Source organism: Oncorhynchus kisutch, unplaced genomic scaffold (assembly GCF_002021735.2).
Source record: "Oncorhynchus kisutch isolate 150728-3 unplaced genomic scaffold, Okis_V2 scaffold3257, whole genome shotgun sequence".
NCBI classification, from domain to species: Eukaryota; Metazoa; Chordata; class Actinopteri; order Salmoniformes; family Salmonidae; genus Oncorhynchus; species Oncorhynchus kisutch.
The window spans coordinates 117049-138270 of NW_022265202.1; the positions used below are offsets into that span (position 1 = coordinate 117049).

The 21222-nt window shown below is 48.4% G+C and overlaps 1 protein-coding gene across 3 annotated transcripts in view; it reads left to right on the forward strand.

Annotated features, from left to right (window-relative positions):
* Nucleotides 1–21222, forward strand: part of LOC109883569 (ubiquitin carboxyl-terminal hydrolase 7) — a 66134-nt gene that overhangs the window by 31085 nt on the left and 13827 nt on the right. For 2 of the 3 annotated variants that reach the window (XM_031820331.1, XM_031820333.1), the window contains exons 13-25: nt 2165–2342; nt 3148–3292; nt 3905–4035; nt 4778–4912; nt 5430–5531; nt 5641–5746; nt 8489–8581; nt 8900–8967; nt 10426–10526; nt 10712–10865; nt 12868–12935; nt 13383–13491; nt 17126–17203. In XM_031820331.1, the coding sequence (XP_031676191.1) occupies nt 2165–2342; nt 3148–3292; nt 3905–4035; nt 4778–4912; nt 5430–5531; nt 5641–5746; nt 8489–8581; nt 8900–8967; nt 10426–10526; nt 10712–10865; nt 12868–12935; nt 13383–13491; nt 17126–17203 (1468 nt within the window). The remainder of the gene's footprint in view (nt 1–2164; nt 2343–3147; nt 3293–3904; nt 4036–4777; nt 4913–5429; nt 5532–5640; nt 5747–8488; nt 8582–8899; nt 8968–10425; nt 10527–10711; nt 10866–12867; nt 12936–13382; nt 13492–17125; nt 17204–21222) is intronic. The other variant, XM_031820332.1, reaches the window with a different exon arrangement.

Consider the following 21222-nt stretch of genomic DNA (forward strand, 5'->3'; position numbering starts at 1 on the left):
GTCATGGTAACTTAACCCCCCAGTGTAGGTCATGGGAACTTAACCCCCCCCCAGTGTAGGTCATGGTAACTTAACCCCCCCCCCAGTGTAGGTCATGGTAACTTAACCCCCCCCCCCAGTGTAGGTAATGGTAACTTAACCCCCCCAGTGTAGGTCATGGTAACTTAACCCCCCCCAGTGTAGGTCATGGTAACTTAACCCCCCCAGTGTAGGTCATGGTAACTTAACCCCCCAGTGTAGGTCATGGTAACTTAACCCCCCCCCCAGTGTAGGTCATGGTAACTTAACCCCCCCAGTGTAGGTCATGGTAACATAACACCCCCCCCCCCCCCCCCCCCCCCCGTGTAGGTCATGGTAACTTAACCCCCCCCCCCCCAGTGTAGGTCATGGTAACTTAACCCCCCCCCCCAGCGTAGGTCATGGTAACTTAACCCCCCCCCCCAGTGTAGGTCACGGTAACTTAACCCCCCCAGTGTAGGTCATGGTTACTTAACCCCCCCCAGTGTAGGTCATGGTTACTTAACCCCCCCAGTGTAGGTCATGGTTACTTAACCCCCCCCAGTGTAGGTCATGGTTACTTAACCCCCCCAGTGTAGGTCATGGTAACTTAACCCCCCCCAGTGTAGGTCATGGTAACTTAACCCCCCCCCCCCCCCCCCCAGTGTAGGTCATGGTAACTTAACCCCCCCAGTGTAGGTCAAAGCCCCACTGGGGTAACACAGCACATTCCTGTCTGCTTCACCAGTGAGTCTGATGTCCTGAATGGAGCTCATATTGAAGCTACAACACAGGAGGAACATGGAGACCAAAATACTGATCACAGAAATACCTTTCCTTCCTCTCCGTCTCGCCCCCACTCTCTCTGTCTCCTCCCCCTCTCTCTGTCTCTCTCCTCCCCCTCTCTCTGTCTCTCTCCTCCCCCTCTCTCTGTCTCTCTCCTCCCCCTCTCTCTGTCTCTCCTCCCCCTCTCTCTGTCTCTCTCCTCTCTCTGTCTCTCCTCCCCCTCTCTCTGTCTCTCTCCTCCCCCTCTCTCTGTCTCTCTCCTCCCCCTCTCTCTGTCTCTCTCCTCCCCCTCTCTCTGTCTCTCCTCCCCCTCTCTCTGTCTCTCCTCCCGCTCTCTCTGTCTCTCTCCTCCTCCTCTCTCTGTCTCTCTCCTCCCCCTCTCTCTGTCTCTCTCCTCCTCCTCTCTCTGTCTCTCTCCTCCCCCTCTCTCTGTCTCTCTCTCCCCCTCTCTCTGTCTCTCCTCCCTCTCTCTGTCTCTCTCCTCCCCCTCTCTCTGTCTCTCCTCCCCCTCTCTCTGTCTCTCCTCCCCTCTCTCTGTCTCTCCTCCCCCTCTCTCTGTCTCTCCTCCCCCTCTCTCTGTCTCTCTTCTCCCCCTCTCTGTCTCTCTTCTCCCCTCTCTGTCTCTCTCCTCCCCTCTCTCTATCTCTCCTCCCCTCTCTGTGTCTCTCCTCCCCCTCTCTCTGTCTCTCCTCCCCCTCTGTCTCTCCTCCCCCTCTCTGTCTCTCCTCCCCCTCTCTCTGTCTCTCCTCCCCCTCTCTGTGTCTCTCCTCCCCCTCTCTCTGTCTCTCCTCCCCCTCTCTCTGTCTCTCCTCCCCCTCTGTGTCTCTCCTCCCTCTCTGTGTCTCTCCTCCACCTCTCTGTCTCTCCTCCACCTCTCTGTCTCTCCTCCACCTCTCTGTGTCTCTCCTCCACCTCTCTGTGTCTCTCCTCCACCTCTCTGTGTCTCTCCTCCCCCTCTCTGTGTCTCTCCTCCACCTCTCTGTGTCTCTCCTCCACCTCTCTGTGTCTCTCCTCCACCTCTCTGTGTCTCTCCTCCACCTCTCTGTGTCTCTCCTCCACCTCTCTGTGTCTCTCCTCCCCCTCTCTGTGTCTCTCCTCCCCCTCTCTCTGTCTCTCCTCCCCCTCTCTGTGTCTCTCCTCCCCCTCTCTGTGTCTCTCCTCCCCCTCTCTGTGTCTCTCCTCCCCCTCTCTGTGTCTCTCCTCCCCCTCTCTGTGTCTCTCCTCCACCTCTCTGTGTCTCTCCTCCACCTCTCTGTGTCTCTCCTCCACCTCTCTGTGTCTCTCCTCCACCTCTCTGTGTCTCTCCTCCACCTCTCTCTGTCTCTCCTCCCCCTCTCTCTGTCTCTCCTCCTCCTCGCTGTGTCTCTGTCTCTCCTCCCAGGTTTGAGTTTCCGGAGCAGCTTCCCCTGGATGAGTTTCTCCAGAAGACTGACTCTAAGGACCCGGCCAACTACATCCTGCATGCCGTGCTGGTCCACAGTGGAGACAACCACGGAGGACACTATGTTGTCTACCTCAATCCCAAAGGAGACGGAAAAGTCAGCGTCAAGGAGCCCATTGTGAGTCCCCCAACCCACCAATCAGTTAGCAGTAGTCAGCGTCAAGGAGCCCATCGTGAGTCCCCCAACCCACCAATCAGTCAGCAGTAGTATATTGGATGATTAATGGGGTTTTGTCAACCTGAAAGGTGTTTTATCATGTTATTAACACAGTAAAGGGGAAATTATGTCATAATATGCAGCCAACACTCTGCTCTCCTGTCCTGAGAGATGATGTCATAATATGCAGCAACACTCTGCTCTCCTGTCCTGAGAGATGATGTCATAATATGCAGCCAACACTCTGCTCTCCTGTCCTGAGAGATGATGTCATAATATGCAGCCAACACTCTGCTCTCCTGTCCTGAGAGATGATGTCATAATATGCAGCCAACACTCTGCTCACGTGTCCTGAGAGATGATGTCATAATATGCAGCCAACACTCTGCTCTCCTGTCCTGAGAGATGATGTCATAATATGCAGCCAACACTCTGCTCACGTGTCCTGAGAAATGATGTCATAATGTGCAGCCAACACTCTGCTCACGTGTCCTGAGAGATGATGTCATAATGTGCAGCCAACACTCTGCTCACGTGTCCTGAGAGATGAGGTCATAATGTGCAGCCAACACTCTGCTCACGTGTCCTGAGAGATGATACAATGACGGTACATAAACTGTTTTCTTAATAAGGTACATCTGTTCTCTCTCTCTGTCTCTCTCTGTCTCTCTCTGTCTCTCTCTGTCTCTCTCTGTCTCTCTCTGTCTCTCTGTCTCTCTCTGTCTCTCTCTGTCTCTCTGTCTCTCCCTCTCCCCTTCCTCTCCAGTGGTGTAAGTTTGATGATGACGTGGTGTCACGGTGCACCAAGGAGGAAGCCATTGAACACAACTACGGTGGCCATGACGACGACCTGTCAGTACGTCACTGCACCAACGCTTACATGCTGGTGTACATCCGCGAGTCCAAACTCAGTAAGTCACCTTGTGGTGCTTTACGACTCAGTAAGTCACCTTGTGGCGCTTTACGACTCAGTAAGTCAACTTGTGGCGCTTTACGACTCAGTAAGTCACCTTGTGGCGCCTTACGACTCAGTAAGTCACCTTGTGGCGCTTTACGACTCAGTAAGTCACCTTGTGGCGCTTTACGACTCAGTAAGTCACCTTGTGGCGCTTTACGACTCAGTAAGTCACCTTGTGGCGCTTTACGACTCAGTAAGTCACCTTGTGGCGCTTTACCACTCAGTATGTCACCTTGTGGCGCTTTACCACTCAGTATGTCACCTTGTGGCGCTTTACGACTCAGTAAGTCACCTTGTGGCGCTTTACCACTCAGTAAGTCACCTTGTGGCGCTTTACGACTCAGTAAGTCATCTTGTGGCGCTTTACGACTCAGTAAGTCATCTTGTGGCGCTTTACCACTCAGTAAGTCACCTTGTGGCGCTTTACCACTCAGTAAGTCACCTTGTGGCGCTGATGTTTTGCTCAATGAAACCTGATCACTCACTAAGCCAATGCTATGAAGCCTTATACTACCTTTTTGTAGCACATGATTCGGTAACCCTGTGTTTACCCGTCTCCCCCCAGGTGAGGTGCTGCTGGCTGTAAATGACGTGGACATCCCCCAGCAGCTGGTGGAGAGGCTTCAGGAGGAGAAGAGGGTTGAGGCTCAGAAAAGGAAGGAGCGGCAGGAGGCCCATCTCTACATGCAGGTCCAGGTAAGACTTGGAGCCCCCCCCCCCCCAGTCACAGGTCCAGATAATAACAGAACAGCTTTTGGAGAATGTTGGTGTTATGAATCACTTGTCTCTCTCTCTCCATGTCTCTTCCCCCTCCCTCTGTCTCCCCCATCACCCTCTCTCCCTCTCTCCTCCCTTTCTCTCCTCCGCTCTCCTCTCCCTCTCTCTCTTCCTCCTCCCTCTCTCTCCTCTGCTCTCCTCTCCCACCCGCTCTTCCTCCTCCCGCTCTCCTCGCCCTCTCTCTTCTTCCTCCCTCTCTCTCCTCCGCTCTCATCGCCCTCTCTCTTCTTCCTCCCTCTCTCTCCTCCGCTCTCCTCGCCCTCTCTCTCTTCCTCCTCCCTCTCTCTCCTCCGCTCTCCTCGCCCTCTCTCTCTTCCTCCTCCCTCTCTCTCCTCCGCTCTCCTCGCACTCTCTCTTCCTCCTCCCTCTCTCTCCTCCGCTCTCCTCGCACTCTCTCTCTTCCTCCTCCCTCTCTCTCTTCCTCGCTCTCCTCGCCCTCTCTCTTCCTCCGCTCTCTCTCCTCGCCCTCTCTCTCTTCCTCCGCTCTCTCTCTCCTCGCCCTCTCTCTCTTCCTCCTCCCTCTCTCCTCCTCTCCTCGCCCTCTCTCCCTTCCTCCTCCCTCTCTCCTCCGCTCTCCTCGCCCTCTCTCCCTTCCTCCTCCCTCTCTCCTCCGCTCTCCTCGCCCTCTCTCCTTCTTCTCCTCCTCTCTCTCTCCTCCCAGATTGTGACAGAGGACCAGTTCTGTGGTCACCAGGGTAATGACATGTATGATGAGGAGAAGGTGAAGTACACTGTGTTCAAGGTCCTGAAGAGCTCCACGCTGCAGGAGTTTGTCCAGAATCTCTCCCAGACCATGGTGAGACTCCTGTCTCCTCTCTGTCTCTCCGTTCCTGTCTTCTCTCTGTCTCTCTCTCTCTGTTCCTGTCTTTTCTCTGTCTCTCTCTCCTTTCCTGTCTCCTCTGTCTCTCTCTCTGTTCCTGTCTTGTCTCTCTCTCTCTCTGTTCCTGTTCCTGTCTTTTCTCTCTCTCTCTCTCTCTGTTCCTGTCTTTTCTCTCTCTCTCTGTTCCTGTCTTTTCTCTCTCTCTCTCTCTGTTCCTGTCTTTTCTCTCTCTCTCTCTCCGTTCCTGTCTTTTCTGTCTCTGTCTCCCCCTCTCCTTTCCTGTCTCCTCTCTCTCTCTCTCTCTCTCTCTCTCTGTTCCTGTCTTCTCTCTGTCTCAGTCTCTCTGTGTGTTGCTGTCCTCTCCTCCGTTAACCTTTTTAACCTGCTGTTCCACCACGGTTCTACTTCTCCCGGAGGACGTTGAAGTAAGAACCCTGGAGAGGAACCATGCTTGTGTGTAGGCCCAGTCTGACAGTGTATTGATGTGCTACAGGGATTCCCACAGGACCAGATGAGGCTGTGGCCCATGCAGGCCCGGAGCAACGGCACCAAGAGACCTGCCATGCTGGACTACGAGGCAGACTGCAGCAAGTCTGTGAGTAACACAACCACCAGGTTGACCTGGAAACTGTCCTGTCGTCTCTTGGAAGACAGTAGAGGGACTGGTGTGTGTGTGTGTAACCCTGTGTGTGTGTTCTCCCCAGATGATAGACTTGAGCGACAACGAGAATCCCTGGACTATATTTTTGGAGACGGTGGATCCTGAGATGGCTGCCAGCGGAGCAACGTTACCCAAGTTCGACAAAGACCGTGAGTTCAGACCATTACCCATTTATCAAAGACCGTGAGTTCAGACCATTACCCAATTATCAAAGACTGTGACTATTACCCATTTATCAAAGACCGTGAGTTCAGACTATTACCCATTTATCAAAGACCGTGACTATTACCCATTTATCAAAGACCGTGAGTTTAGACTATTACCCATTTATCAAAGACCGTGAGTTTAGACTATTACCCATTTATCAAAGACCGTGACTATTATCCATTTATCAAAGACCGTGAGTTTAGACTATTACCCAATTATCAAAGACCGTGACTATTATCCATTTATCAAAGACCGTGAGTTTAGACTATTACCCATTTATCAAAGACCGTGAGTTTAGACTATTACCCATTTATCAAAGACCGTGAGTTCAGACCATTACCCATTTATCAAAGACCGTGACTATTACCCATTTATCAAAGACCGTGAGTTTAGACTATTACCCATTTATCAAAGACCGTGAGTTTAGACTATTACCCATTTATCAAAGACCGTGACTATTATCCATTTATCAAAGACCGTGAGTTTAGACTATTACCCAATTATCAAAGACCGTGACTATTACCCAATTATCAAAGACCGTGAGTTCAGACCATTACCCAATTATCAAAGACTGTGACTATTACCCATTTATCAAAGACCGTGAGTTCAGACTATTACCCATTTATCAAAGACCGTGACTATTACCCATTTATCAAAGACCGTGAGTTTAGACTATTACCCATTTATCAAAGACCGTGAGTTTAGACTATTACCCAATTATCAAAGACCGTGACTATTATCCATTTATCAAAGACCGTGAGTTTAGACTATTACCCATTTATCAAAGACCGTGAGTTTAGACTATTACCCATTTATCAAAGACCGTGAGTTCAGACCATTACCCATTTATCAAAGACCGTGACTATTACCCATTTATCAAAGACCGTGAGTTTAGACTATTACCCATTTATCAAAGACCGTGAGTTTAGACTATTACCCATTTATCAAAGACCGTGACTATTATCCATTTATCAAAGACCGTGAGTTTAGACTATTACCCAATTATCAAAGACCGTGACTATTACCCAATTATCAAAGACCGTGAGTTCAGACCATTACCCAATTATCAAAGACTGTGACTATTACCCATTTATCAAAGACCGTGAGTTCAGACTATTACCCATTTATCAAAGACCGTGACTATTACCCATTTATCAAAGACCGTGAGTTTAGACTATTACCCATTTATCAAAGACCGTGACTATTATCCATTTATCAAAGACCGTGAGTTTAGACTATTACCCAATTATCAAAGACCGTGACTATTACCCAATTATCAAAGACCGTGAGTTCAGACCATTACCCAATTATCAAAGACTGTGACTATTACCCATTTATCAAAGACCGTGAGTTCAGACTATTACCCATTTATCAAAGACCGTGACTATTACCCATTTATCAAAGACCGTGAGTTTAGACTATTACCCATTTATCAAAGACCGTGAGTTTAGACTATTACCCAATTATCAAAGACCGTGACTATTATCCATTTATCAAAGACCGTGAGTTTAGACTATTACCCATTTATCAAAGACCGTGAGTTTAGACTATTACCCATTTATCAAAGACCGTGAGTTCAGACCATTACCCATTTATCAAAGACCGTGACTATTACCCATTTATCAAAGACCGTGAGTTTAGACTATTACCCATTTATCAAAGACCGTGAGTTTAGACTATTACCCATTTATCAAAGACCGTGACTATTATCCATTTATCAAAGACCGTGAGTTTAGACTATTACCCAATTATCAAAGACCGTGACTATTACCCAATTATCAAAGACCGTGAGTTCAGACCATTACCCAATTATCAAAGACTGTGACTATTACCCATTTATCAAAGACCGTGAGTTCAGACTATTACCCATTTATCAAAGACCGTGACTATTACCCATTTATCAAAGACCGTGAGTTTAGACTATTACCCATTTATCAAAGACCGTGAGTTTAGACTATTACCCATTTATCAAAGACCGTGAGTTTAGACTATTACCCAATTATCAAAGACCGTGACTATTATCCATTTATCAAAGACCGTGAGTTTAGACTATTACCCATTTATCAAAGACCGTGAGTTTAGACTATTACCCATTTATCAAAGACCGTGACTATTACCCATTTATCAAAGACCGTGAGTTCAGACCATTACCCATTTATCAAAGACCGTGACTATTACCCATTTATCAAAGACCGTGAGTTTAGACTATTACCCATTTATCAAAGACCGTGAGTTTAGACTATTACCCATTTATCAAAGACCGTGACTATTATCCATTTATCAAAGACCGTGAGTTTAGACTATTACCCAATTATCAAAGACCGTGACTATTACCCAATTATCAAAGACCGTGAGTTCAGACTATTACCCAATTATCAAAGACCGTGACTATTACCCAATTATCAAAGACCGGGACTATTACCCAATTATCAAAGACTGTTATTCTGATATTCCTTTATTCCCAGGTTGTTTAGGACACGGGGCGTTAACGCCCTCTGACTGGGGGGGTTAACGCCCTCTGACTAATGACCACTAAGTACAAAGCAGCTACTTAAAGATGAAATCACAAGTCATTTCAAAGAAATGGAGATATGTTTGTTTTTAACGTAACTGTGGTCAAGTAAAAATAGATTATAATATTTTTTTAATATAATGATCGTCCTCAAACTCTCTTCTCTTTTCAGACGACGTCATGCTGTTCTTGAAGATGTATGATCCAAAAAGCAGAAGCTTAAATTATTGTGGACATATCTACACCGCTATATCCTGTAAAATACGTAAGTATTATTTTCATTGAATTGTTTTACTTCTGTTATCATTTAAGCCTCTAGAGTGCAGGAAATGGCAGGGGGGGGGGGGGTTCAGTTAAAGGGGGGGTTCAGTTAGAGGGGGGGGGGGGGGGGGGGGGGGGGGGCGTTTCAGTTAGAGGGGGGGGTTCAGTTAGAGGGGGGTTCCCAGTTAGGCCTCCCCCTCCTTACTCAGCAGCACTACCTTGTTAAATCCTGAGGAGAACCCTGTGGTAGATGTGGACTAGTATTAGAGTTGAAGTGTGTGTGTGTGTAGCAGTGTTAAATGTATGTTGATTTCTCTACCAGGAGACCTGCTGCCCGTCATGTGTGAGAGAGCAGGCTTTCAACAGGAGACCAGCCTTATCCTCTATGAGGTGAGAACACACACACACACACACACAGACACACACATTAGCCTCCTCTGAGGTGAGAACACAGGTCTGACACGTGTCCACATACTAAGGGTGTAACGGTACACCTATTTGTCCTGCCCTTTTCGATACGGGACCTCTATTGGATCAGCACTGAACCAGAATTGGGTGGTAAATCATCCACTAGTCCTCTACACTGGGTGATGACCCTTCAGTAAATCAGACCACTAGTCCTCTACACTGGGTGGTAAATCAGACCACTAGTCCTCTACACTGGGTGGTGAATCAGACCACTAGTCCTCTACACTGGGTGGTGACCCTTCAGTAAATCAGACCACTAGTCCTCTACACTGGGTGGTAAATCAGACCACTAGTCCTCTACACTGGGTGGTGACCCTTCAGTAAATCAGACCACTAGTCCTCTACACTGGGTGGTAAATCAGACCACTAGTCCTCTACACTGGGTGGTGAACCTTCAGTAAATCAGACCACTAGTCCTCTACACTGGGTGAGGAACCTTCAGTAAATCAGACCACTAGTCCTCTACACTGGGCAGTAAATCAAACCACTAGTCCTCTACACTGGGTGGTAAATCAGACCACTAGTCCTCTACACTGGGTGGTAAATCAGACCACTAGTCCTCTACACTGGGTGGTAAATCAGACCACTAGTCCTCTACACTGGGTGGTAAATCAGACCACTAGTCCTCTACACTGGGTGGTAAATCAGACCCAAACACCCAAAAATGTCAACATATTTTGTTCCTGGCCTCTAATTTTTCCCTATTGTGGTTTAACCATTGTTGTTGACAATTTTTTTAAGGTCCTACATTTGACTCATTATCTCTTCCTGGGTTTTACATCTTTTGACAAAACAAACATTTACTGCAGTAACTGTTGCTATTTCATTTTCCTGCTGGACTGAACCAAACCCCTAAACCACAATACGAACCAAACCTCTAAACCGCAATACGAACCAAACCCCTAAACCACAATACGAACCAAACCTCTAAACCGCAATACGAACCGAACCCCTAAACCGCAATACGAACCGAACCCCTAAACCGCAATACGAACCGAACCCCTAAACCGCAATACGAACCGAACCCCTAAACCGCAATACGAACCGAACCCCTAAACCGCAATACGAACCAAACCCCTAAACCGCAATACGAACCAAACCCCTAAACCGCAATACGAACCAAACCGCAATACGAACCAAACCGCAATACGAACCAAACCCCTAAACCGCAATACGAACCAAACCCCTAAACCGCAATACGAACCAAACCCCTAAACCGCAATACGAACCAAATCCCTAAACCGCAATACGAACCAAACCGCAATACGAACCAAACCGTGAGTTTGGTAAACGGGGTTGGTGAACCACACACACACACCCAACTCCAGGTCTATCACATCTACACAAACAGCCTCCATCTCCCATGTGTCTGTGTTCCAGGAAGTGAAGCCTAATTTAACAGAGCGGATACAGGACTACGACGTGTCATTGGACAAGGCCCTGGATGAGCTCATGGACGGAGACATCATCGTCTTCCAGAAGTAAGTCATTCCAACATGGGAATATAACAACAACCCACAGGAGGGAACCGATATGGAGAGCCCTGTCGTAGAGAATGTTATGGTCATCTCAACACATTGTGTTTGGAGAATTCGGGTAACATATTGACTAGCCTCTCCCAGCTAATGTCTGTCTGTTTTCTGTCCCTCTCCACTCCACTCCACAGAGACGACCCAGAGAACGACAGCAGTGAGCTGCCCACAGCCAAGGACTACTTCCGGGACCTCTACCACCGAGTGGACGTTATCTTCTGTGACAAGACCATCCACAACGACCCCGGCTTTGTCGTCACACTCTCCAACAGGATGAACTACTTCCAGGTAACACACACTACCAACAGGATGAACTACCAGGTCAGCAAGAGGTCACACCGTCTTGCATTGTGGACGTTCCTTCAACATTTTGGGTATTGTTCCATAAAGCTAGTGTGTGTTTGTTAAAGACATGCTCCGGTACTTTGGGTATTGTTCCATAAAGCTAGTGTGTGTTTGTTAAAGACATGCTCTGGTACTTTGGGTATTGTTCCATAAAGCTAGTGTGTGTTTTGTTAAAGACATGCTCTGGTACTTTGGGTATCGTTCCATAAAGCTAGTGTGTTTGTTAAAGACATGCTCTGGTACTTTGGGTATCGTTCCATAAAGCTAGTGTGTTTAAAGACATGCTCTGGTACTTTGGGTATTGTTCCATAAAGCTAGTGTGTTTTTGTTAAAGACATGCTCTGGTACTTTGGGTATTGTTCCATAAAGCTAGTGTGTTTAAAGACATGCTCTGGTACTTTGGGTATTGTTCCATAAAGCTAGTGTGTTTGTTAAAGACATGCTCTGGTACTTTGGGTATTGTTCCATAAAGCTAGTGTGTTTGTTAAAGACATGCTCCGGTACTTTGGGTATTGTTCCATAAAGCTAGTGTGTTTGTTAAAGACATGCTCCGGTACTTTGGGTATTGTTCCATAAAGCTAGTGTGTTTGTTAAAGACATGCTCTGGTACTTTGGGTATTGTTCCATAAAGCTAGTGTGTTTTTGTTAAAGACATGCTCTGGTACTTTGGGTATTGTTCCATAAAGCTAGTGTGTTTGTTAAAGACATGCTCTGGTACTTTGGGTATTGTTCCATAAAGCTAGTGTGTTTGTTAAAGACATGCTCTGGTACTTTGGGTATTGTTCCATAAAGCTAGTGTGTTTAAAGACATGCTCCGGTACTTTGGGTATTGTTCCATAAAGCTAGTGTGTTTGTTAAAGACATGCTCCGGTACTTTGGGTATTGTTCCATAAAGCTAGTGTGTTTGTTAAAGACATGCTCCGGTACTTTGGGTATCGTTCCATAAAGCTAGTGTGTTTTTGTTAAAGACATGCTCCGGTACTTTGGGTATTGTTCCATAAAGCTAGTGTGTTTGTTAAAGACATGCTCTGGTACTTTGGGTATTGTTCCATAAAGCTAGTGTGTTTAAAGACATGCTCCGGTACTTTGGGTATTGTTCCATAAAGCTAGTGTGTGTTTTGTTAAAGACAGGCTCTGGTACTTTGGGTATTGTTCCATAAAGCTAGTGTGTTTGTTAAAGACATGCTCCGGTACTTTGGGTATCGTTCCATAAAGCTAGTGTGTTTAAAGACATGCTCTGGTACTTTGGGTATTGTTCCATAAAGCTAGTGTGTTTGTTAAAGACATGCTCCGGTACTTTGGGTATTGTTCCATAAAGCTAGTGTGTTTGTTAAAGACATGCTCCGGTACTTTGGGTATTGTTCCATAAAGCTAGTGTGTTTGTTAAAGACATGCTCTGGTACTTTGGGTATTGTTCCTTAAAGCTAGTGTGTTTTTGTTAAAGACATGCTCTGGTACTTTGGGTATCGTTCCATAAAGCTAGTGTGTTTGTTAAAGACATGCTCTGGTACTTTGGGTATCGTTCCATAAAGCTAGTGTGTTTAAAGACATGCTCTGGTACTTTGGGTATTGTTCCATAAAGCTAGTGTGTTTGTTAAAGACATGCTCTGGTACTTTGGGTATTGTTCCATAAAGCTAGTGTGTTTGTTAAAGACATGCTCCGGTACTTTGGGTATTGTTCCATAAAGCTAGTGTGTGTTTGTTAAAGACATGCTCTGGTACTTTGGCCACTAAATGTATTTATGAACCTACTGCTTTGGGCTGGATGTGTCAAGGTGTTTGTTGTTCATACTGTTGTTCATATTCATGTATAATCTATGAGCGGAATTACTGTTTTACCTCAATTTGGCATGAAATCCCTAGTTTTGAAAGCAACTGTTTTCTTGAAGCTGTGCTGCTGCACCTTACAAAAGTACTGGAGAATCTCTTTAACCTGTCTTGTCAGGTGGCGAAGACGGTGGCTCAGAGGTTGAACACAGATCCCATGCTCCTCCAGTTCTTCAAGTCCCAGGGGTAGGACTGCCGTCACACACACGGACACACACTCCGGTTTTACACGTGCCACACTGAGTCGGTACAAAAAGTTTGATGCCCCAAGTTGACTTGTTGAGTAACCTGTCCCTCTCTCTCTCGTCCTACTCCCTCTCTCCTCCTACTCCTTCCCTCTCTCTTCCTCCCCCTCTCTCTCCTCCTTCCCTCTCCCTCTCGTCCTACTCCCTCTCTCCTCCTTCCCTCTCTCTCTCTCGTCCTCCTTCCCTCTCTCTCTTCTCCTCCTTCCCTCTCTCTCTCGTCCTCCTTCCCTCTCGTCCTCCTTCTCTCTCTCTCGTCCTCCTTCCCTCATCCTCCTTCCCTCTCTCTCTCTCTCGTCCTCCTTCTCTCTCCTCCTCCTTCACTCTCTTCTCCATCTTCACACTCTCTCCTCCTCCTCTTTCCTCCCCCTCTCCTCTCCTCTCTGGGCAGGTACAGAGACGGACCTGGGAATCCTCTCAGACACAACTATGAAGGAACTCTCAGAGATTTGCTGCAGTTCTTCAAACCACGTCAACCCAAGAAACTCTACTACCAACAGGTGGGGGGGGGGGGGGGGGGGGGGGGGGGGTGGGGGGGGGGGGGGGGGGACAGCGGATTACTGAGTCTATTTGAACTGGACTGGCGCGTCCCGGTGAAGAACGGTGTCTCTCTCGGTACACAGCAGAGCAGCGAGTCACTTCCTATCAGTCCCCATTCAGATGTTTAAGATACACGAGTCACTTCGTATCAGTCCCCATTCAGATGTTTAAGATACACGAGTCACTTCGTATCAGTCCCCATTCAGATGTTTAAGATACACGAGTCACTTCCTATCAGTCCCCATTCAGATGTTTAAGATACACGAGTCACTTCCTATCAGTCAGGAAAACCTCTTCATGTTGTCTTTACATTCTACACCTCATCTCCTGTGACAGACGTGTGGACCTGAGCACGTCACCGTGTTACATCACCAGCTCAAACTGAATCTACAAAAATTACTACTTAATTAGTGGCTAACCCCGCTAATCTGGTAGTGAGGTGGTAGATGTCTGGTGGGGGAGGCCCTGTGGCCAGCGGCGTCTGGTGGAGAGGGCGTCTGGTGGAGAGGGCGTCTGGTGGAGAGGGCGTCTGGTGGAGAGGGCGTCTGGTAGAGAGGGCGTCTGGTGGTCCTGCAGGACCGTAAAACAGCCTGTTCCTCACCAGTCACTGCTCCATCAGTGTCTCACACACCACACCACACCACCTGCTCCATGCTGAAGCTCCACCACCACCAGAGAGGAGTATTATATAAGGCCTGCTCTTAGCCTCTGACCAGGCTTTCAACTACATTATCTTTCCTCGTGATTCTCCCAGACTTTCAACTACATTATCTTTCCCCGTGATTCTCCCGGTCTTTCGACCACATTACCTTTCCTCGTGATTCTCCCGGTCTTTCTACAACATTACCTTTCCTCGTGATTCTCCCCGTCTTTCAACTACATTACCTTTCCTCGTAATTCTCCCGGTCTTTCTACAACATTACCTTTCCTCGTGATTCTCCCGGTCTTTCTACAACATTACCTTTCCTCGTGATTCTCCCAGTCTTTCAACTACATTACCTTTCCTCGTGATTCTCCCAGTCTTTCAACTACATTACCTTTCCTCGTAATTCTCCCGGTCTTTCTACAACATTAACTTTCCTCGTGATTCTCCCGGTCTTTCTACAACATTACCTTTCCTCGTGATTCTCCCGGTCTTTCTACAACATTACCTTTCCTCGTAATTCTCCCGGTCTTTCTACAACATTACCTTTCCTCGTGATTCTCCCAGTCTTTCAATTACATTACCTTTCCTCGTGATTCTCCCAGTCTTTCAACTACATTACCTTTCCTCGTGATTCTCCCAGTCTTTCAACTACATTACCTTTCCTCGTGATTCTCCCGGTCTTTCAACTACATTACCTTTCCTCGTGGTTCTCCCGGTCTTTCAACTACATTACCTTTCCTCGTGATTCTCCCGGTCTTCAACATTATCTGGATTGGTCCAGTTGCATTAGATGTTGCTCTACAGCCCAACTGTTTTAGCTTCTTATTTCACTATATTAAAACGTTTGAACGTGTTTGTCCAATAGGGGGCGATGGCCTCGTACACCGCAATGTTTTATGGGTACTTTATCCCGATAGGACAAAGGTTGACATTGGGGGTGTACCTGTGTGGGGGGGTACCTGTGTGGGGGGGTACCTGTGGGGGTGTACCTGTGTTGGTGGTGTACCTGTGGGTGTGGGGGGGTACCTGTGGGTGTGGGGGGGTACCTGTGGGGGTGTACCTGTGTGGGTGGTGTACCTGTGGGTGTGGGGGGGGTACCTGTGGGTGGGGTACCTGTGGGTGTGGGTGGGGTACCTGTGGGTGTGGGTGGGGTACCTGTGGGTGTGGGGGGGTACCTGTGGGTGGGGTACCTGTGGGTGTGGGGGGGTACCTGTGGGTGTGTACGTGTGGGGGTGTACCTATGGATGTTTGTGTCTCGTGGGTGGGTGGGTGTGTGTGTGTGTGTATGTGTGTGTGTACGTGTGGGGGTGTACCTATGGGTGTTTGTGTCTCGTGGGTGTGTGTGTGTGTGTACCTGTGTGTGTGTGTGTGTGTGTGTGTGTGTGGGGGTGTACCTATGGGTGTGTACGTGTGGGGGGTGTACCTATGGATGTTTGTGTCTCGTGGGTGGGTGTGTGTGTGTGTGTACGTGTGGGGGTGTACCTATGGGTGTTTGTGTCTCGTGGGTGTGTGTGTGTGTGTACCTGTGTGTGTGGGGGTGTACCTATGGGTGTTTGTGTCTCGTGGGTGTGTGTGTGTGTGTGTACCTGTGTGTGTGTGTGTGGGGGTGTACCTATGGGTGTTTGTGTCTCGTGGGTGTGTGTGTGTGTGTGTACCTGTGTGTGTGTGTGTGGGGGTATACCTATGGGTGTTTGTGTCTCGTGGGTGTGTGTGTGTGTGTGTACCTGTGTGTGTGTGTGTGTGGGGGTGTACCTATGGGTGTTTGTGTCTCGTGGGTGTGTGTGTGTGTGTACCTGTGTGTGTGGGGGTGTACCTATGGGTGTTTGTGTCTCGTGGGTGTGTGTGTACCTGTGTGTGTGTGTGTGGGGGTATACCTATGGGTGTTTGTGTCTCGTGGGTGTGTGTGTGTGGGGGTATACCTATGGGTGTTTGTGTCTCGTGGGTGGGTGTGTGTGTGTGTGTGGGGGTATACCTATGGGTGTTTGTGTCTCGTGGGTGTGTGTGTGTGTGTGTACCTGTGTGTGTGTGTGTGGGGGTATACCTATGGGTGTTTGTGTCTCGTGGGTGTGTGTGTGTGTACCTGTGTGTGTGTGTGTGTGGGGGTGTACCTATCGGTGTGTGTGTCTCGTGGGTGTGTGTGTGTGTGTGTGTGTGTGTGTGTGTGGGGGTGTACCTATGGATGTTTGTGTCTCGTGGGTGTGTGTGTGTGTGTGTGTACGTGTGGGGGTGTACCTATGGGTGTTTGTGTCTCGTGGGTGTGTGTGTGTGTGTGTGTGTGGGGGGGTGTACCTATGGGTGTGTGTGTCTCGTGGGTGTGTGTGTGTGTGTGTGTGTGGGGGTGTACCTATGGATGTTTGTGTCTCGTGGGTGTGTGTGTACCTGTGTGTGTGTGTGTGGGGGTGTACCTATGGGTGTGTGTGTCTCGTGGGTGTGTGTGTGTGTGTACCTGTGTGTGTGTGTGTGTGGGGGTATACCTATGGGTGTTTGTGTCTCGTGGGTGTGTGTGTACCTGTGTGTGTGTGTGTGGGGGTGTACCTATGGATGTTTGTGTCTCGTGGGTGTGTGTGTACCTGTGTGTGTGTGTGTGTGTGGGGGTGTACCTATGGGTGTTTGTGTACCTGTGTGTGTGTGTGTGTGTGTGTGTGTACCTGTGTGTTTGTGTCTCGTGGGTGTGTGTGTGTGTGTACCTGTGTGTGTGTGTGTGTGGGGGTGTACCTATGTGTGTGTGTCTCGTGGGTGTGTGTGTGTGTGTGTGTGTGGGGGTGTACCTATGTGTGTGTGTGTCTCGTGGGCGTGTGTGTGTGTGTGTACCTGTGTGTGTGGGGGTGTACCTATGTGTGTGTGTGTCTCGTGGGTGTGTGTGTGTGTGTACCTGTGTGTGTGTGTGTGTGTGGGGGTATACCTATGGGTGTGTGTGTGAACTGACTGTTAATGTTGTCTCCTCTCAGTTGAAGATGAAGATCACAGACTTTGAGAACAGGAGGAGCTTTAAGTCCATATGGCTCACCAGCCAATACAGAGAAGAGGTAACACCCCCTCCCTGTTTACCATCACACCCCCTCCCTGTTTACATTACACACAGTAGAGGTACCATCACACCCCCTCCCTGTTTACATTACACACAGTAGAGGTACCATCACACCCCCTCCCTGTTTACATTACACACAGTAGAGGTACCATCACACCCCCTCCCTGTTTACATTACACACAGTAGAGGTACCATCACACCCCCTCCCTGTTTACATTACACACAGTAGAGGTACCATCACACCCCCTCCCTGTTTACATTACACACAGTAGAGGTACCATCACACCCCCTCCCTGTTTACATTACACACAGTAGAGGTACCATCACACCCCCTCCCTGTTTACATTACACACAGTAGAGGTACCATCACACCCCCTCCCTGTTTACATTACACACAGTAGAGGTACCATCACACCCCCTCCCTGTTTACATTACACACAGTAGAGGTACCATCACACCCCCTCCCTGTTTACATTACACACAGTAGAGGTACCATCACACCCCCTCCCTGTTTACATTACACACAGTAGAGGTACCATCACACCCCCTCCCTGTTTACATTACACACAGCAGAGGTACCATCACACCCCCTCCCTGTTTACATTACACACAGTAGAGGTACCATCACACCCCCTCCCTGTTTACATTACACACAGTAGAGGTACCATCACACCCCCTCCCTGTTTACATTACACACAGTAGAGGTAACATCACACCCCCTCCCTGTTTACATTACACACAGTAGAGGTAACATCACACCCCCTCCCTGTTTACATTACACACAGTAGAGGTACCATCACACCCCCTCCCTGTTTACATTACACACAGTAGAGGTACCATCACACCCCCTCCCTGTTTACATTACACACAGTAGAGGTACCATCACACCCCCTCCCTGTTTACATTACACACAGTAGAGGTACCATCACACCCCCTCCCTGTTTACATTACACACAGTAGAGGTACCATCACACCCCCTCCCTGTTTACATTACACCAGAGACGACATCACACCCCCTCCCTGTTTACATTACACACAGTAGAGGTACCATTACACCCCCTCCCTGTTTACATTACACACAGTAGAGGTACCATCACACCCCCTCCCTGTTACATTACACACAGTAGAGGTACCATCACACCCCCTCCCTGTTTACATTACACACAGTAGAGGTACCATCACACCCCCTCCCTGTTTACATTACACACAGTAGAGGTACCATTACACACCCCTCCCTGTTTACATTACACACAGTAGAGGTACCACTCACACCCCCTCCCTGTTTACATTACACACAGTAGAGGTACCATCACACCCCCTCCCTGTTTACATTACACACAGTAGAGGTACCATCACACCCCCTCCCTGTTTACATTACACACAGTAGAGGTACCATCACACCCCCTCCCTGTTTACATTACACACAGTAGAGGTACCATCACACCCCCTCCCTGTTTACATTACACACAGTAGAGGTACCATCACACCCCCTCCCTGTTTACATTACACACAGTAGAGGTACCATCACACCCCCTCCCTGTTTTACATTACACACAGTAGAGGTACCATCACACCCCCTCCCTGTTTACATTACAACCAGTAGAGGTACCATCACACCCCTCCCTGTTTACATTACACACAGTAGAGGTACCATCACACCCCCTCCCTGTTTACATTACACACAGAGACGACATCACACCCCCTCCCTGTTTACATTACACACAGTAGAGGTACCATCACACCCCCTCCCTGTTTACATTACACACAGTAGAGGTACCATCACACCCCCTCCCTGTTTACATTACACACAGTAGAGGTACCATCACACCCCCTCCCTGTTTACATTACACACAGTAGAGGTACCATCACACCCCCTCCCTGTTTACATTACACACAGTAGAGGTACCATCACACCCCCTCCCTGTTTACATTACACACAGAGACGACATCACACCCCCTCCCTGTTTACATTACACACAGTAGAGGTACCATCACACCCCCTCCCTGTTTACATTACACACAGTAGAGGTACCATCACACCCCCTCCCTGTTACATTACACACAGTAGAGGTACCATCACACCCCCTCCCTGTTTACATTACACACAGTAGAGGTACCATCACACCCCCTCCCTGTTTACATTACACACAGAGACGACATCACACCCCCTCCCTGTTTACATTACACACAGAGGTACCATCACACCCCCTCCCTGTTTACATTACACACAGAGGTACCATCACACCCCCTCCCTGTTTACATTACACACAGTAGAGGTACCATCACACCCCCTCCCTGTTTACATTACACACAGAGACGACATCACACCCCCTCCCTGTTTACATTACACACAGTAGAGGTACCATCACACCCCCTCCCTGTTTACATTACACACAGTAGAGGTACCATCACACCCCCTCCCTGTTTACATTACACACAGTAGAGGTACCATCACACCCCCTCCCTGTTTACATTACACACAGTAGAGGTACCATCACACCCCCTCCCTGTTTACATTACACACAGTAGAGGTACCATCACACCCCCTCCCTGTTTACATTACACACAGTAGAGGTACCATCACACCCCCTCCCTGTTTACATTACACACAGAGACGGACATCACACCCCCTCCCTGTTTACATTACACACAGTAGAGGTACCATCACACCCCCTCCCTGTTTACATTACACACAGTAGAGGTACCATCACACCCCCTCCCTGTTTACATTACACACAGTAGAGGTACCATCACACCCCCTCCCTGTTTACATTACACACAGTAGAGTTACCATCACACCCCCTCCCTGTTTACATTACACACAGTAGAGGTACCATCACACCCCCTCCCTGTTTTACATTACACACAGTAGAGGTACCATCACACCCCCTCCCTGTTTACATTACACACAGTAGAGGTACCATCACACCCCCTCCCTGTTTACATTACACACAGAGACGACATCACACCCCCTCCCTGTTTACATTACACACAGTAGAGGTACCATCACACCCCCTCCCTGTTTACATTACACACAGTAGAGGTACCATCACACCCCCTCCCTGTTTACATTACACACAGTAGAGGTACCATCACACCCCCTCCCTGTTTACATTACACACAGAGACGACATCACACCCCCTCCCTGTTTACATTACACACAGAGGTACCATCACACACCCCTCCCTGTTTACATTACACACAGTAGAGGTACCATCACACCCCCCTCCCTGTTTACATTACACACAGAGACAACATCACACCCCCTCCCTGTTTACATTACACACAGTAGAGGTACCATCACACCCCCTCCCTGTTTACATTACACACAGTAGAGGTACCATCACACCCCCTCCCTGTTTACATTACACACAGTAGAGGTACCATCACACCCCCTCCCTGTTTACATTACACACAGTAGAGGTACCATCACACCCCCTCCCTGTTTACATTACACACAGTAGAGGTACCATCACACCCCCTCCCTGTTTACATTACACACAGAGACGACATCACACCCCCTCCCTGTTTACATTACACACAGTAGAGGTACCATCACACCCCCTCCCTGTTTACATTACACACAGTAGAGGTACCATCACACCCCTCCCTGTTTACATTACACACAGTAGAGGTACCATCACACCCCCTCCCTGTTTACATTACACACAGAGACGACATCACACCCCCTCCCTGTTTACATTACACACAGTAGAGGTACCATCACACCCCCTCCCTGTTTACATTACACACAGTAGAGGTACCATCACACCCCCTCCCTGTTTACATTACACACAGTAGAGGTACCATCACACCCCCTCCCTGTTTACATTACACACAGAGACGACATCACACCCCCCTCCCTGTTTACATTACACACAGTAGAGGTACCATCACACCCCCTCCCTGTTTACATTACACACAGTAGAGGTAACATCACACCCCCTCCCTGTTTACATTACACACAGAGGTACCATCACACCCCCTCCCTGTTTACATTACACACAGTAGAGGTAA